Source organism: Argiope bruennichi, chromosome 2 (assembly GCF_947563725.1).
Source record: "Argiope bruennichi chromosome 2, qqArgBrue1.1, whole genome shotgun sequence".
Lineage (NCBI taxonomy): Eukaryota > Metazoa > Arthropoda > Arachnida > Araneae > Araneidae > Argiope > Argiope bruennichi.
Window position 1 is genome coordinate 29,063,812 of NC_079152.1, and position 16,751 is coordinate 29,080,562.

Sequence of the window (16,751 nt, forward strand, 5' to 3'; positions counted from 1 at the left end):
TGAAATTGTTTGTGTTAAAAATCAAAGAAATATTTTTTCTATCTAAATAGCTCTAAATCAAAACTTTAAATACTAATAATCACAGAAGTTGCTCTCATGATGGAAATTCTTTTATTTGTTAGAGGGGCGATATTTCAGCTCCTATAAGCTATGTTTCAATTGGTAGATATATATTTTTTTTCCTTACTTGTATATTATTTATAGTGCAGCTGCAGTCATCTAAGATAAATAGCATATGTAATTCCTTGTTCAATTACAAAAAAAAAAAAAAAAAAAAAAAAAAAAAATAAAGCCAATCATATTAATTTATATCCTGTAATTAAAAGACAACAAAAAATGTAGTAAGAAAACAAGAACAGGTATACATTGTGAAATGTAAAATGTTAAAAAAAATAATCAGATTTTTTTTTTTTCATATTGATTAAAATCTAAATTTGTTAAAAGGAAAAGTTTAAATTAACACATAGAGGAGCAACACCCATATATCATCCTAGCTAATCACATGACTAAAGATACCAAGGAAGTAAACCCATTAAGCACTGGATGCAAAAGATGTTCATACATACAGAGTCATGTCAAGAGATGCATGCAATCTATAGAGCTTTGGAATATTTCCTTCTAAATATGAATTCAAAGAACAAAAAAAAAAAAAAAAAAGATTATAAATGTGTTTATAAACTTCATGCTTTATATATATAAAGTTTTCTTAACATATTTTGGCTCATTAAAAGTTTAATATTAGATTATGTGTATCAGAAGAAATTCGTGCTTGAACTTTGATGTGGAGTATGTTCTTATGCCAATTTGAATGGGGGGGGGGGAGAGTTTCATAAATTAACATTTTTATTTAGCTTTATTCATAATCTAAATGCACTTGATCATTCAAGCTTTAAAGTTTCTTCCTTCTGTCATGAATTCTTTATACACTTGAAATATTGGCTTATGATTATAAATGCATTTATTTATAAGTTTAGTAACAATTTATCCTTATTAAAAATGCCATTTTTACGCAAAATAACATTGAATTGCTGTGAATGAAAAAAAAAAAACTGTAATGCACTCAGTTTTATCTAATAATAATCACAGGCTGGTCCATATCAAATGCTGCTAAAGCAAAATCTAAAAAAAATTTACAGTGAAGAGAAAAAAAGATTACTTTCAAAAGAGTATGTGCACACACAAACATTATTTGAAGTAGTACAAATAATTCTTTCTTCCTTATCCTTTTTGCTACATATTTACCTGAACTGGTAGAAATATTATTGGCAGTAATCATTTGCATAATTGATCCTAAGTGGCAATTATTGATTCTGAAACTTCAGAACATTTGTTTCCTGTTGTTATTGAAAATATTTGTTTGTACTGATAAGCACTTTCAGACATGGAAATAATTTTATATCTAAATTGGGAAATGAGAGATTTTATAAAATATTGTAAAAAAATCAATAGACTAAAATCTTATACAGAAATGAGGAAATGTTTTTTTTCTTTTTAATGATACACAAGATATTCATAGAAGAAATATTTCTGGGCTGTAATTTTTAGTCTCAGAAATCGTGACTTTTATTTCAAATGTATTCAATTTTAATTAGAAATGCCATTGTACAGAAAAATTAAATCAAAATATAATAGTTTAATATTTTCTTCATCAATATAGAAACAATTGTTTCAAATGTATTTTCTAGACAAAAGAAATATTTTCTGAGGATTTCTTTTTTGTAATAATAAAATTTTAATTGCATTTGTCATTCTTTTGCATCATTCATAATTAAAATCCATTATTTGTTGAATTTTTGGGCAGTTATTACTTAGTTTGTTATAAAATTCAAATTTTTCAAAAAAATAGAGTATGTCTATGGAATTCAAAATATCTTTAAAAACTGTAATCATAGTATGAATGAATCAAAAGTATTAAACAAAGTTTGAAATTAATGCTAGGAATGCACTAGAGTTTTTTGTACTTATTTAGTGGTTTTTCTTTATTCCTTTCTATCTAAAATATATTTACAAATAATATTCTATAAGAAAAAAATTAAAGCATACCTTTATCAAATATATCAATGAGTGGGATTTAAATCCCAATTAATTTCTTATTTTTTTAAATTCTGAATTAGCCCTTATTACCTAATTCTAAAAAATTCTCTTATTTCATTATCCACATTAAGAATTTAATTATTTCTAACACATAATCTAAAAATAAATTTTGATGCTTTAATTCTCATACTACAAGCAAATGGATAAAAATCCCTAACACTCGCTGCAAAACTTCCTAACTAAGATTCCCTTTCCTGATTTAACATGTGTCGAAGAAATCCCTATAAGAATTGTTTAGTAAAAAAGCACCAAGGAAAAAATTTCTCACACTTTCTGCTTCTCACTTTTTCACTTGTCATCCTGTGTACAAACCATGCCCTCCCATTAGTGGGGGGAAAGGAAGATAAATTCCCAATTTGTCTTATCAGCCGATTATCTGCAAAACAATGCTATATATATATTCAAGATACAGAAAGTGTGAAAGTCAAGTGCAAAATCAACTTTAATTTAATAGATAGATTTCATTTTTATTCTGTGAGAAATTAATAATCTATAAAATGAACCATTAAAAATGAACAAAATTCTTATTTGAAAAATTAACATATTAATACTAGAGATGTACAACATGTTTGAATACTTATTTAGCAAAGGATTAAATAGTCTATGTTCTTTATTAACTTAAAGTAAAGTGGTAAATTAAGAAAAGAGGCTGCTGGTCTCTCATTGGGCTTAGGAGGCTCTGGTCTCTACTTGAATTATATAAAATATTATTATTAAAATAATATTAAATTATATAAAATATTATATTTTACATATAACAATAGAAAAGGAAATTTTCTATCATTATATGCAACTGAAAGTGAGAACATGTACCAAGAAAAATTGAAATATATAAATTGTTCAAGATATAGAAGTCATGAGAGTTGAATACAAACAATCAATTTTAATTTATAGTTTAAGATATATGTCATTTGAAAATTGAATTGTATAAAAAAATGCACCATTAAAATTTCTATAATAAGAATTAACAATATTTTTATTCAAAAAATTATATCACTTTTTTTTGTCTATTAATAAAAAAGTATCTCTTCTCAAAAGAAAATTAAATTTGTTTCCATGTGAATTGAGAAATATGCTATGAGCAACTGTGATACAGAGATTGTTTATATGAATAAATAAATATATCCTTTATAGAAATGCTTTTTTTAAAGATAAATATATATTTTTACAGTACTAGCACAATTTTTTTAATATAAATATGTTATATAATAATGCTTTAAAATATGATGAATTAAAATTCACAATATGAAGGTTCTTCTCTAGTGTGTATTTCTCCAAGAATTTTATTTTCGAGGTTTTCCTCAGAGATAAAATATGAGATCACTCAATATGACTAACATTTTCTGTATTTCTATTCAGAATATATAGGCATAGACTTGGAAAAAAAAGTTGAGTTTTCTAAATAATGAATTGTGCCAGACATAAAATAAATATGATTAATTTTTATTTAAAATAGAAATGAAAGTGTGTTGATGTTATAAAGGCTAGATTATATCATCTAGAGCAATCAAACTTAGCACTTATATATATGTTACAGGGTCGGAATGTGCGATTTTTTTTTTTTTTTTTGAAATTTTAAATATTAAGCAAAACTGTGGCAGTCACAACTGAAAATCGTCAAAACATTGCTTCAAAAAATATTGTAGAATAAGAATGATTTTTACATGATCTTAAAATTCAAAAAAATTACCTTTACAATGATAACAATATTTATGCAATTTTTTCCTACATGTAATAAGTTTTTTTTTAAAAAAAAGTTTTATTTTCCATCAAGAATACAAAGATACGTATGGATTCTAAATGAATATTAAACATATCACAAATGATAATATAAAAACATGTGAATTTTGAAAGAACACAGTTATCAATAAAAGTCACTGTTAAAGTCGCAGATATCTTTTTGTTTCTGTTTTACAATCTAATTACTACTAATATTAACATTAAATTAATGAAATGTGCAAAATGGAGAAATTAAATCTATCCTTAATGCAAATCATTATTGATAAAGCAGATTTCAGGAAAACAAACAGTATTTTTACTTAATTTTCAGAAGAATCTTTAAAAAATTTAAATTTATATTTAAAAAAAATATTATTAACATAAAGCAAAATGCCAAATTTTACATTTAGATTATAAATTAGGTTATATTATTAAAATGGCTAGAAACAGCACAGTATATCTATTTTTTTAAATACAAATTTTAGGTAGCTCACAGAAAATAAGGTAAATACATAGTAAATGAACAGAATAGCACAAAGTATTTAAAATAATATGAATTATATATTTATCAAAAATTGAAGTTTTAAGATTTTGATGATGAACTATTAAGGTTAAAAATGTAGCCAGATTTTTACTGTTACTAAGCCTATCTTATTTAAGGAGGTGATTTGGCTATAGTTCAGGGATGCAACTGATCCATGCGCATTTACTAAAAGGGTTTTATTTTGATTTTGAATGAAAAAAAAAAAGGCATTCACTTATAAATAAGTAAAAATACAATTAGGGTTTGTAATTAGACATAATACAACTTTGTATGCTCAATACCCATAAAAATTTGGATTATGTTAACAATTATATGGTCACAAGATATAAGTAAATAGCTGTCCATTTAGTAATGTATGAGCATACATATCAATTCAATATATTATGTATAAGTAGAGAGAAAGAGACAATGAATAAACAATCCTAAATTATAGGAATAACTAAGTTATATATAGATTGTTAGTATATTACTAAATGGATGGCAAAAGTAGGCGACAGCAAATTAACATATTTATATTAATTAAATGAATTATAGTAAAAATGTTAAATAAGACGCAAGGAGTTAGTATACATATATTTATTTGATCAATTGGCATTATCTTAATGTATAAAATTTGTTTGCTTGGATAATTCTTATACTAAAATTAAATGTAAATTTTTGTTTTAATTAAATAATTTAAAAAACATCTCTATACATAAAATGCTAATGTACATGGCACAGAAATCACTGCCAATACTGATTAGTAACAGTTGAATGTAAACAAATTGATATTCAAATATTTCAAATTGCTTCACTGAATATTTTCACAGCTGCATTTAATTTTCAATGCTTCCATCAATAAAGGAGCTGCAAAATATTATTAGAAATATTCTGGAGACAGTTTGCTTTATATCAAAAACTCTATTGAATCATAGGAAAGAAAATATAAAAGTTTCAGAAAATGTAATCGTGAAAATAGGTTTATCATCATCAGATGAATAATAAGTTATGAATTACTCAATTGGAAATTGATGACTATATCTTTCCAAACTATTAACTTACAAAAAGGGGTTTTGTGTTATCTTAGAACACAAAATGATATCAATTTCATTTCTGCACAATCCTTTTTTTACTTTAAATATATATATATGTGTGTGTGTGTGTTAATTTGAGTTTAAGGGTAATGTGAAGAATCAACCATTTATTGAAAGTTTTTTTTTCTCTCTCTCTTTCTTTTTGTTCCTTATACAAGATTCACAAGCATGCCAATATTGAAATTAAGATTAAAAGAGACGATTTCTTATTACATTAACTCCAAAATGAGATTTTCATTTTTTTTTTTCATAATCTTTTTTACTTGGCACCCACTATTATTTGTAGCAGATTCATTCAAATAAATCTGTATTTTTCAGTCCTATCAAATAACAAGCTGAATTTTTTAAAAATAAATTCCATATTAATTGTTAAGTCTTAAAAAAAATCGATAATCTGATTAAACCAAGCTGGTCAACAAAGATGACTAATCTGAAATAAAATGCAAAGTATTTATACATATAGTATTAATTGAAATACTAAGTATAATATAGTATTTTTATTTAAATAAATATATGAAATAAAAAAGAAATACTTTTTTATTACATAATAGGAAATATCAATCACTTTTATGATTGGAGTGGCAGAAGCTGGCTTGCAAAGTCCTACTTCAAAAAAGTGTAGATTTGCAAAATTTTAAGATATTAATCAGATAACAGATGAATCCAAACTCCCCTGAACTATTTTATAAAGCACATATTTTTGTTTGGCTATAAGAGCTCTAACTCCAATGATTCTAACAGGGTACAAAATTACTCTGAGTTTATTGAAGTTTATAAAAAGGATAGTTCTCTGATTACAATAATACTGGCATTGGATATTGGAAATTTTAGTAAAATTATTTTAAATATTTTTTTTAGAATTTAAAATCAAAATGATATATTAATAAAAAATTGTTTATATTTTTGTCCCCATTTTAGAATTTAAAATTCAACTGATATATTAATATGAAACATTAAACTTTACTTAATTTCCTTTCTATTTTAGACTGACTTAAGTTAGACTAAGCACATAATTTAATAGTTATATTGAATTTGCAGACTAAAAACAAAAAGATTATATATGATTTTTTATTTATTCCTTCAAAAATCAAGAATATGCAATTCATTAATTCAGTTCTGCTATTGAAATCCTTGAAATATGTGAATTCTCCTTCAGATGTCACCTAATTATTTTCAAAATTAATGGATTCACTCTTTTGTAGAGATATTTCTGTTAATTAATGATTTTTATATCAGTCAATTTTAATTATCTTTTTAAAATGTGTTTAATATATAATATCAATTAAGACATTCATCAATTTTATTATTATTAACTGACCAATACTTTTTTCTAACTTTATATGATTTAATTAGAATGTAATGAAAAATTTATTGAACTCCAATAATTATTTATCATCTGGTTTTGCTTTAGACACTTTTATTCAATTGTTTCAACAAAATTACTTTATTTACAATAGATAATAGATTTCAAGAAAACACTTCAAATTATATATCTTTTAAAAATCTAATATTATTCACAGATTGCTCTTGTCCAATTACATTATTTTTCTATGGTATGGCAATTATGCAAAATTTGTATTCAGCCAGCAGATAGAATAATGATACTAATTCAGAATTATTATTTGCACCAATTATTTTCAAGATTTTTAAGATTTCAAAAGGAAAATGTTCATTGTTTATTAGATGTTTTCTTTTTATCAGTTTTCCAAAATTCAATGTGATCTTTTTATTTCTCCTTATTTAATTACCAAATCATGAAGTCAGATTTTTTTTGTACATAAAAAAAAAAAAATCTATGGAAAGCATTTTCCAATTTACAAAAATTCAATAGCACATAACAAAAAATTACAGAAAGTTGATTATTCAGAGTATAAAGATCAAATAACTGGCTAAGTAGGAGTGAAATTCTGATAAACTATTCAATTCAGTTTTATTTATTTATTATTATTGTATGTTTTTACTTAATATTCAAACAAGTTAACCAGATTTTAAAACAAAACAACATATTTGTATAAAATGCCATAAAATGCAACTTTACAATGATTAAAAAAATTTGTCAATAAAAACTGCAAGCTTTTCAAATGAAAATCACAAGGGGGAAAAAAAATCAGAAAACAAAGAAAATAAAAATCAATAGTGGTTTGTAAAATATTATAATAGAACACATATAAATGAAAATTTTTCAAGCTTAACTAAAGCTAGTCTTTTAAAAAAGTTTTAGAAACAACACAACATAAAATAATAATATCCATATATATATTTGTATATAATAATCACATAATACAAGGAGAACTGCATTAAAAATAAAGGGCAAACAATGTTGGAAAAAGACAACCTTTGAGATTTGTAGCCACAATTGTTGAATAATGTTATTTTAGATATCCAAATTATGCAAACATTAGATATCACCAAATTCTAAACTCGAATGTGAAGTACTATCAACAGATGACAGTTTTCTCGCTATTGTAGTCTGATTTGATCCATCTAATGTTAAAGAATTTGTTTCAGTTTTGTATGATTTGTTGTTCACATCTCCATGCTCTTCACTGCTGGGAGAGTCAATTCCATTGTCCCAACCAGGGGAAGAAGCGTGGGTTGGCGAAAGGCTAAGAGACATACGATCTTGTAAAAGTTGTTTGTATTCATGAATAGATTCATTCAATGACCACAATTGGCACAAAAGGGACATATCCAGCTGTCGTAAACCCACCTATAATTGATAGTTTAATTAAATTTTTATAATAAATATTAATTAAATTTCAACAACTAAGAGTCCTTTAAGTTTATTACTTTTTAACAAAAAAGAAATTATTAAAAATATCATATATTAATTCAAAAATCTGAAAACAATAAAATGGTTGCATATTGCATATTCTTATAACTTCACAATGTGTTATTTTCTTTTATTTACTTAGAATGTTATTGAAAACATTTTACTTTTGCTAAAACTGGAGGGATGTCATTTTTTTTTTTTGTTGTTGTTGCTTTATAGATTATGCATCTAAATATTTCTTCTTCCCAACAGATAAAAAAAATAAGACATGAAAAGGAGGTATAATAAAAGTAGGTTTCAGGAGAATTACAATAGCTTTTATGATTTATTTTTCTTAAAAAAAATTAAACTGCAACTAAAAACAGCAAAATTTGTTACTAAATATGAGGGATGAAAATAAAATACTATTAAGTTTTCTGAATTTCAAATTGCTTGCAAAATAAGAATGAGCCAATTAAGGTAAGATGTTGAAAAGCAAATTGGAAGTTTCAATCTCTTTAAATATTAAATCTGAATCTGATATGAAGATAGTAATTATGATAAGAGCTGAAATTTTGCATTTTCATCTAATTATCACATAACAGTTTTTAAGAACAGATAAAAGTTTTCATGAGAATAGGCTGAGTAATTGATTTACAATACTGAAAAATTGAATCTTAATTCAAGACTTTTCCAAGTATTTCATAAACCTAATTAAAAAAAGACTACATTGATTTTTAAAATACAGATATCAATATGGATAAGCTGTTAATTAATAACCTATTAATCCTTTTTTCAATCAATTAAGTAAAAAAATTATTATTTTTCATTAATTTCCCTATTATGTTCATCCCCCCCCCCTTTATCTTCAACTTATGTTATTTATAATTCAGAGTAACAGAGAGATTTTAAAATAGTTTCTTATAGAATAACAGAATTTTAATCATAGCCATGTACTACACAATAAAATTACAATTATAGACAAAGAAATAAATATAAGTAAAATTAATTTAAAAATTTAAATGTGTGTACATTCTTTGCCTTCTTACTACAGATCTGATATGTATTATATAATATTAACAAGGTGATGCAAAAATATCACAGTCTAAGCAGTAGAATCGGATAAACCAATAAACATAATTTTTATAATAAATTTTTTAGGGATGGATCTTACAAACTGTTATTATTTTCATATCAGTCTTTATATGATTTTGCAACAAAATCAGATTTTATGTAAAATTAATACTGCAAGTAACAACTTTATTGACAGAGTGCAAAATGAAAAAATTAAGCACTTTTAGGCACCTTAGCTCCAAAATTGAACATCATTTTGAAATTCATACATATACAAATCTGCATATTTTCTAATTATATAATGTTTACTGTTTTACAATAATATATTGTTCTTTTTGTATTTTTTAAAAATAATTTAAATAAACATTTTTAAAATTTTAATATTTAAGCACAATACCCATCATAAAACAAATAGTGCTTAATATATGCCTAAAACAAATAGTGCTAATAATATGCTTTAATGTCATGGCAGAAAATGCTAAAATTCTTTTTTTGTAATTAAATTTACAATTAAAATTTTGAAAAAATTATTTTTAGTGGGTCTTCTAATATCCAAGGAACAATTTCCTTCAAAATTTCATGTTTCTAACTTCAATGGTTTTTGTTGCATGTTACTCCATCAATTAAGAAAAACCTTTATATGTATAGAGACATTTTGATGAAAAAAAAAAAAAAAAAAAACCTGTAAAAATAACAAAAAGGTAAAAAGCAAAAATAATTTAAAAATAATAGAATCTGATTTTCAAAAATGAAGCCTGGTGGCATAGTTTCGCACAGGTCTGAGGTTCCATTCTCGGGCTGGGTCAGGTCAACTAAGCCTTTCATCCCTTCATTGGGTTGATAAACTGAGGACCAAGCATACTGGGGAACTAAACAATGGAGATTCCGCATAAGGCTGACCACCAAACCGGAACATATGCCTTGCACCCCAGGGCCCTCAATCAAGAAAGCAGATATGGGCACTGTAGGCCTTGGTCCACATTGGTTGTCATACCACTGAGTTTAATTTAGTTAGATCTTAAAAAAATAGAAGGTTTCAAAAACTTTCTTTATTATTATTATTTCTTCAAAAATTTTAAGTACCAGAACCAGCATTTTTTTTCTTCTTCCAAACTGAAGAGAACATTTTGAGGGGTAAAACCATCATTAAAGAAATTATAAACATTGAAAACTTATGGCTTCACATTAAAATTTCTTAATACAAGATTTTATGCAATTGACTAATTTAATTACACAGCATAATGAATTACAATTTCAATACAGTAAAATAAAATCAGTTTAATAAGTCATTCAAAGGATTTCTCCAATGCAATATATTAATAAGAACAATAAACAAATGTGTAATGCACTAAAGAGGTTTCTTTGTAAGTTGTTTAGAGCAAATTCTCACATGTTCGTTATATCTGGCACACCAAATTTATCCTCTTATACACCAATCAGCATATTGTTTAACAACACATAAAAGGTTAAATATACATTTACCAGGCATAAATAAAATAAATTCATCGCCATTTAAAACATGAAATCTTTTCAATAGCAATAAGTATTCCATAACTATTCCATTACTTCAACAGACAGCAATACACATAGTTGAAGAAAGAAGGATAGGGGAAGAAAAGGCGATAAAATATTACTTTAACATGCTTTGGCACCCCTGAATTCTTGTGCTGAATTTTCCCTTTTTGTTGGGTTTTTTTATCTCGCGATATATCCAGCAAACATCCATTACAACCATACTTTCAAAATATCATACATCCATTACAACCATGCTTTCAAAATATCATATACTTTGTCTAGGGATACAAATAAAAAAATGTTTTTCTTTATATTTGAGAAAATTAAGCATTCATGATGTTATGGATCTTGATTGATATCCATATTTAAAAATATATTTTAAACATGCTGAAAACAGAGTTAGTTAAATCACAAAAGATTTTGCACTACACCCAAACAAATTTATTTTTTAAATTTCACAACATATTATTAACCTATACGAAGTATAACAAATCAGTATCTTCATCAATTATAATTCAGATTATTTTATTACAATTAATTTCTCAAGCAGAAATGAGCAAGCATGGAATACATAAAAGAAACAAAATATGCTTTTTACAAAGGTAAAAATAAATGAACATTTTAAAATTTTAAGATACACACCATTTCTTTTCTTAACAAAGCTAGCTGCACATCTAACCGTCCTGCTCTGTTTTGTGCAGAAGTATCTGCTGAAAGACCACCATTATCACCTTGAATATTCTCAGAGCTATCACTATGAGAGGGTAATCTTTGTAAATTAGTTCTTTCGGCTAATCCTCGACTCAGATCTTGTTGAATCATTGTCCTCATGGTGTGAAGGCGTTCCATTTCTTTCCATTGTGCACTACTGAAGTTTAAAAGGCCACTCAAACTTTTAGGTAATGGTGGTAAGCCTTGAAGGGAAGCCATCAGATTTTCTAAAAAACATAAAAAAATAAAAATGTAATTAAAAAAGGTAAAAGTAATAAAACAATTACATACTGCATTTTCAAAATATTTTGTTGAATGAAATTAAGGTTTATTTTTGCTATTTTTAGAGCTCTAACTTTATAATTACTTTGGAAGGGGGTGGGGAGGCAATTTTGTTGAGGTCCTGTATCCTCAAACAGTTAAGATTTCTCAATATACAATCAGAACATGGTATATAAACCTCAGACAGAGGTTTAGAAAATGTAAGAGAATAACCAAGAAATAGAACCAATCTATATTTAACTAACTTAAAAGATATTAAAATGTGCCAAAATTCTGGAATAATTAACTTTTTCAAAAGTTTGCTATTGCAATTCCCATTTGTAAGTTATATGAGGTTACACTGTGTCAATCACATAGAGCAGTTATCAGATCAAACCAATGTACAGGAATCAGTTGAAAAGTATTCAGCTACATGTTTTAAATTATTACATTTTATAAAAGTTTATTTTTTATGTTAAACTGCCAACATGGCATTTATATTTTACCTTTTCAAATTTTCAATAAGAATAAGGAAGCAATTACTAACTTCTAAAATCTTCGTATCAATAAAATACTGTGTTGTATCGTTTTTGGCTACGTATTTTCATTTCTATTGATATATTAAAAATGTAAACTCAGTATTGAAACATTTGTGTTATACCCCACATAACAAGAATTTCAAATAATATAAGTAAACACAGATATAAAACAAGAAGTACAAACAGATAATAAAACTAAAGAGCAATGAAAATATTACCAAAGAAAATTCTAAGACATCTGATAAAAATGTGTTTTAGAAAAATTAATTGCACTTTAAGTTTCTGACAAGTCAAAAAAAAGTCATTTTATCTTTTCTTTGATTGACATGCCAATATAAAAACAAAAATAATCACGAGCAAAACAAACGAAGTGCCAGATTTCAAACAGAACTTTGAAAATATCTGTCTCAAATAAATAAATAAATAAAATAAAAACTGACAACTTCTTGCAAACAGAAACTAAAATTCATTGTAAAATTTATAACGAAAACAATCTTTTAAAACGCAATTGCTGTATAAAGAATACTAATGTTCTAGAGCAAGAACTTCATCGTGGTCTGGAGGTTGGAGGATTGGTTATTCTTATGGTTATTGGTTATTAGAAAATTCGAATCAAACTGTTAATTCGGATTTTAACATGCTGTAATAACTAGTTTAAATAAATTACTTTTATTTACTTTATTACTCTAGTCAATTAGGATAAACTAATTTTGAATAATGCGTAAGTGAATTTCGGATTCCAACAACGTGCTGCGGCATTACAAGTTTATTTGAGTACATAGATTGAAAAGGAATCGACATTCACAATTCTCACTTACAATGATAAAAATATTCAAAGCTTTTTCGCATTAACATCTGCTTTACATGTGTGGATTCGAGAGCAGACAACTCAATTTATGGCTATTAAATTTTATTTATTTGTGACTACTTCCTCGCCTCAGCAGAAATTGAAGGTTGAAGATTTTTTTTTTTTTTTTTTTTTTTTTTTTTTGTGCAATAATACTTTTGGAAATTGTCATAAGAAGACACCTAAATCTTAATTAATTTTTAATTAATTAATGTTTTTAAAAAAAGTATTTCGAGATGTGCCCCTCCACCTCCCAAAGTTTATTTAAATCAAATTTGGTTGCTCTTTGTTTTACTGCAAAGAGCGCGCGCGCGCGCACACACACACACACACAAATCTTTATTATAAATTGAGATTAAGTTTGTTCGAATTCAATTTTAAGATTTGTGTAGCCAAAATGTGGAAAGTTTCTTAATCGTTATCAAATATACTGAAGCGATATGTGATGTGCTAGGAAAGTACCTGGGACCTTGCGGTTAGCAGTTCAGTAACTAAACCAGGATACAAAAGCGTACGCTCATATAGCGTTGTTGTTAACTGGTTTATATGCTATTCACCACAATACTAGTTAAGTATCGTCTTTAGTAAGCCTCATACTAAAAAAATATTTGATCGCATGAATCATTAAGAAACGGGGACATACCCCTTTCAAGCACAATATATTATTTAAAATGAAACGCAAGTACAATACAATAGTAACTGAGAAATCGTAATGAAACAAAATGAATTCTGGTAAGTTACACTAATTAAAAAATTAATATAAAGTTGCCACATTATTTTATATTTCATTAAATTTGTAACTTTTATAAAAATTTAGTTATTTGATAAGTAGAATTTTTTAAATCTATCTGCCTGTAGCTCCTTGAGTTCAGACTCTCAAGGAACTGCCTAGTTAAAAATCCTCGATTCAATTTAATTATGAAAGCTAAGAGAATATAAAAGTCGCTATTTCGATAATCTAAATTTTATATTTATTTTAAAACAGTCATTTATTCATCTTACCTTATGAAATATTTTTCACCCACTTTTGAATAATTCTACTCGAAACAGCTTTTTTACTTATTTTCATAGTGCTAAGATGTCAAACATATCTTTCTGCGAAGAAGGACTTTTCATTGCTTTGCTTTTAAATAAGATTTATAAACAAAAATAATTTAAATTTTAAGCGTGTGTTTAAATTTTAAGATAATGTTACGGTCACAAAACGCCGATGTTACATAGAAGGTTTGAGCAAAAATGAATTGTGAAAATAAATTTGTTCCAGCTTAGCCATAGATGCTAAGGGAGAGTATTAATAATACCATTGCTTAAATAGCATTTGTCATGCTATACAATAATAAATTCTATTTAAGTGAAATATGAAAAGATAATCATAATATAATTTTTATTTAAAATACAATCATTTTAGAGAAATATAAATTTTATTTAGAGGAAAGAATGAAAGAGGGCCATTAAAAATCTTGTTTCTATACAAGATAAACAAGACACAAAACAAAGTTAAAAAAAACTTTCTCTTATTTGAAAAATACAAAGTAAAAGCATTGTAATCGTCAAAAAAATTCGAATTCGAGATTTTAATTAATCTCATCATTTCAAACCTTTTTAGCGACATATGAGGCGCGAAGGATAGAACCTGGGACCTTGTAGTTCACAGTCCAGTAACAAAACCAGGATACAAAAGCGTACGCACTTGTAGTGTAGTTGTTAACTGGCTTATATGCTATTCACCACAGTACTCTCCTTCCAGTGAGTCGGAGGTGAGACGAACGATATGGCTGTTGAGTGGCGATGTATTGAGCTTTTGTCTAAATGGGCCTGTACCCAGTTGAATAACGAGTGTGTAAGTGAGTGGTTGCTGCGTCAAGTGAGTCTGACGACTTTGGTTGCGGGTAGAGGGCGCCACAACAGCTGTTACGAAGGTTGAAGGTTTATTGTCCGAGGTCACCAATTTGGGAATTTTTCCTATCTTTCTCTCTGTCTGCTTGTAAACAGGAAAACTCAAAAATTATTTGAGCTATATAAATGAGATTTGGTGCTTGTAATTTGCACTAAATTTATAGATACCTATCAAAATTCGAACGCAGCCATTCAGAAAAAGTGTTTCTTTTCAGATGTCAGAGAACAAACGAACGCGAGGACTACAAAATGTGTAAAGCAGGATAAATGAAATTTTGTACCTATGTTTAATATCTAAAAATGAAGATTCGTATCGAATGTTGAATAAAATCTGTTTACTGTTTACTGTTTCTGTTTGTTGTCCTGTACTTATACATACATGCAAACGCAATAACTCGAAAACCCAATTACTTAAATAAATGAAATTTGGCGCGTGATTTTGGAATTACAATTGTAGTTTTATGTGGACTTTTAATTTGTCAGAAAAAAACATTAAAAATACAGCTTTCTGGTATATTAATCACATGCCAGCGATTAATAGTTAAAGATCGCTCTCTAGATTCGATAAAAGTCTTGATCTAATGATCGATGTTTTATTAGTATTCATCAGTGGTATGCTATTAATATTCTAGAACATGCTTTCAATATCATGCAATGAAGTACATAACTCTCACCTGTTGGAATTTCAAAATAAAAATCTGAACACTCTTGTCATTCTCAGCCTTCTCCAAGTTTCAAATTTTTGGAATGGTAGAGGGAGGGTATAATATCTTTCTATAAGGAGTATGCGAGAAAATATTATAAAGATAATTTTCCCCTATATTATTAAAAATACATAATAAATATGAACTTGTTTGTTTCATAAAGAAAGGAAACAATTTTATTTTGAATTTTTTTCAATTTTATTTTTTTACTAAGCTGTCTCTGGCGACCAGTCAGTTCAATGCGATTAATGATTGTTGAAAATATCAACTAAATATTTTTTGTTACTGGGTCTTAATGGCTTCCACAGCAAAATGTTTTTGAGCTTGTAGTTTTGATAGGCATATAACTCATGGATATTTAGAAGACTTGCATCGCTCTGTTCATTGTGCTATGCATTCCCCAAATCTTTTGCTTATATCTTTAAACATCCAATTATAAGCAGGGATAGCCTGGTTGGTGTTTTGGATGCGCGTCCCTTGGGTTGCGAGTTCGAAACCCGCCGGCCGAAGACTCTCCGTGTGTGTTGTGGCTGGTGCATGTATAAATCTGCCGTGGCCACAAAGTCCTCCATGTCGAGAGTTATACCACGGGGTACTGGATCAGGGAAAATCGTTCTCCGATTCAGGTCGAAATTACAATGTGTGGATGAGTGAATGGAATGCATGAATAAAGTCCGCCCTGTAAAAAGGGTTGTGACGTGTGTGTAGCTAAGTCGTACTCTTGGCCCTAGATGGTGCTACTGAAAAACAAGAGACACACCCTTGGCTTAAAATCACTGACTTCTAAAGTCAGTGGGTTTGTCTATGACAAGTGGTCATTAGAAACAACAACAACATCCAATTAACAAGAAAAAGCTGCATTATATAAAAATGATAGCACTAAAAATGCTTCATATTGCTTGATTTTAAAGTAAAGCCTTATTTATAACAATATATAAAACATTTTAACAAAGACATACCTTATATTGTTATATACTCAGCGTAAAAAATGTGCCACATTTTCTTATCTTGATTAACAGCAA

The 16,751-nt window shown here is 27.0% G+C and overlaps 1 protein-coding gene across 2 annotated transcripts; it reads right to left on the bottom strand.

Moving 5' to 3' along the window:
• Positions 1 to 4,244: 4,244 nt before the first annotated feature.
• On the bottom strand, positions 4,245 to 13,217 carry LOC129961783 (leucine repeat adapter protein 25-like). Of its 2 annotated transcripts, none has more exons than XM_056075351.1 (3): positions 13,101 to 13,217; positions 11,414 to 11,709; positions 4,245 to 8,140 (listed from the first exon to the last, which is right to left on the bottom strand). In XM_056075351.1, the coding sequence occupies exons 2-3, from the start codon at positions 11,699 to 11,701 to the stop codon at positions 7,829 to 7,831; spliced, it is 600 nt and encodes a 199-aa protein (XP_055931326.1). In that variant the 5' UTR covers positions 11,702 to 11,709; positions 13,101 to 13,217; the 3' UTR covers positions 4,245 to 7,828. The 2 variants fall into 2 exon arrangements, with proteins under 2 accessions (XP_055931326.1, XP_055931325.1); XM_056075350.1 differs by lacking the exon at positions 13,101 to 13,217 and adding an exon at positions 12,501 to 12,658.
• Positions 13,218 to 16,751: the final 3,534 nt, after the last annotated feature.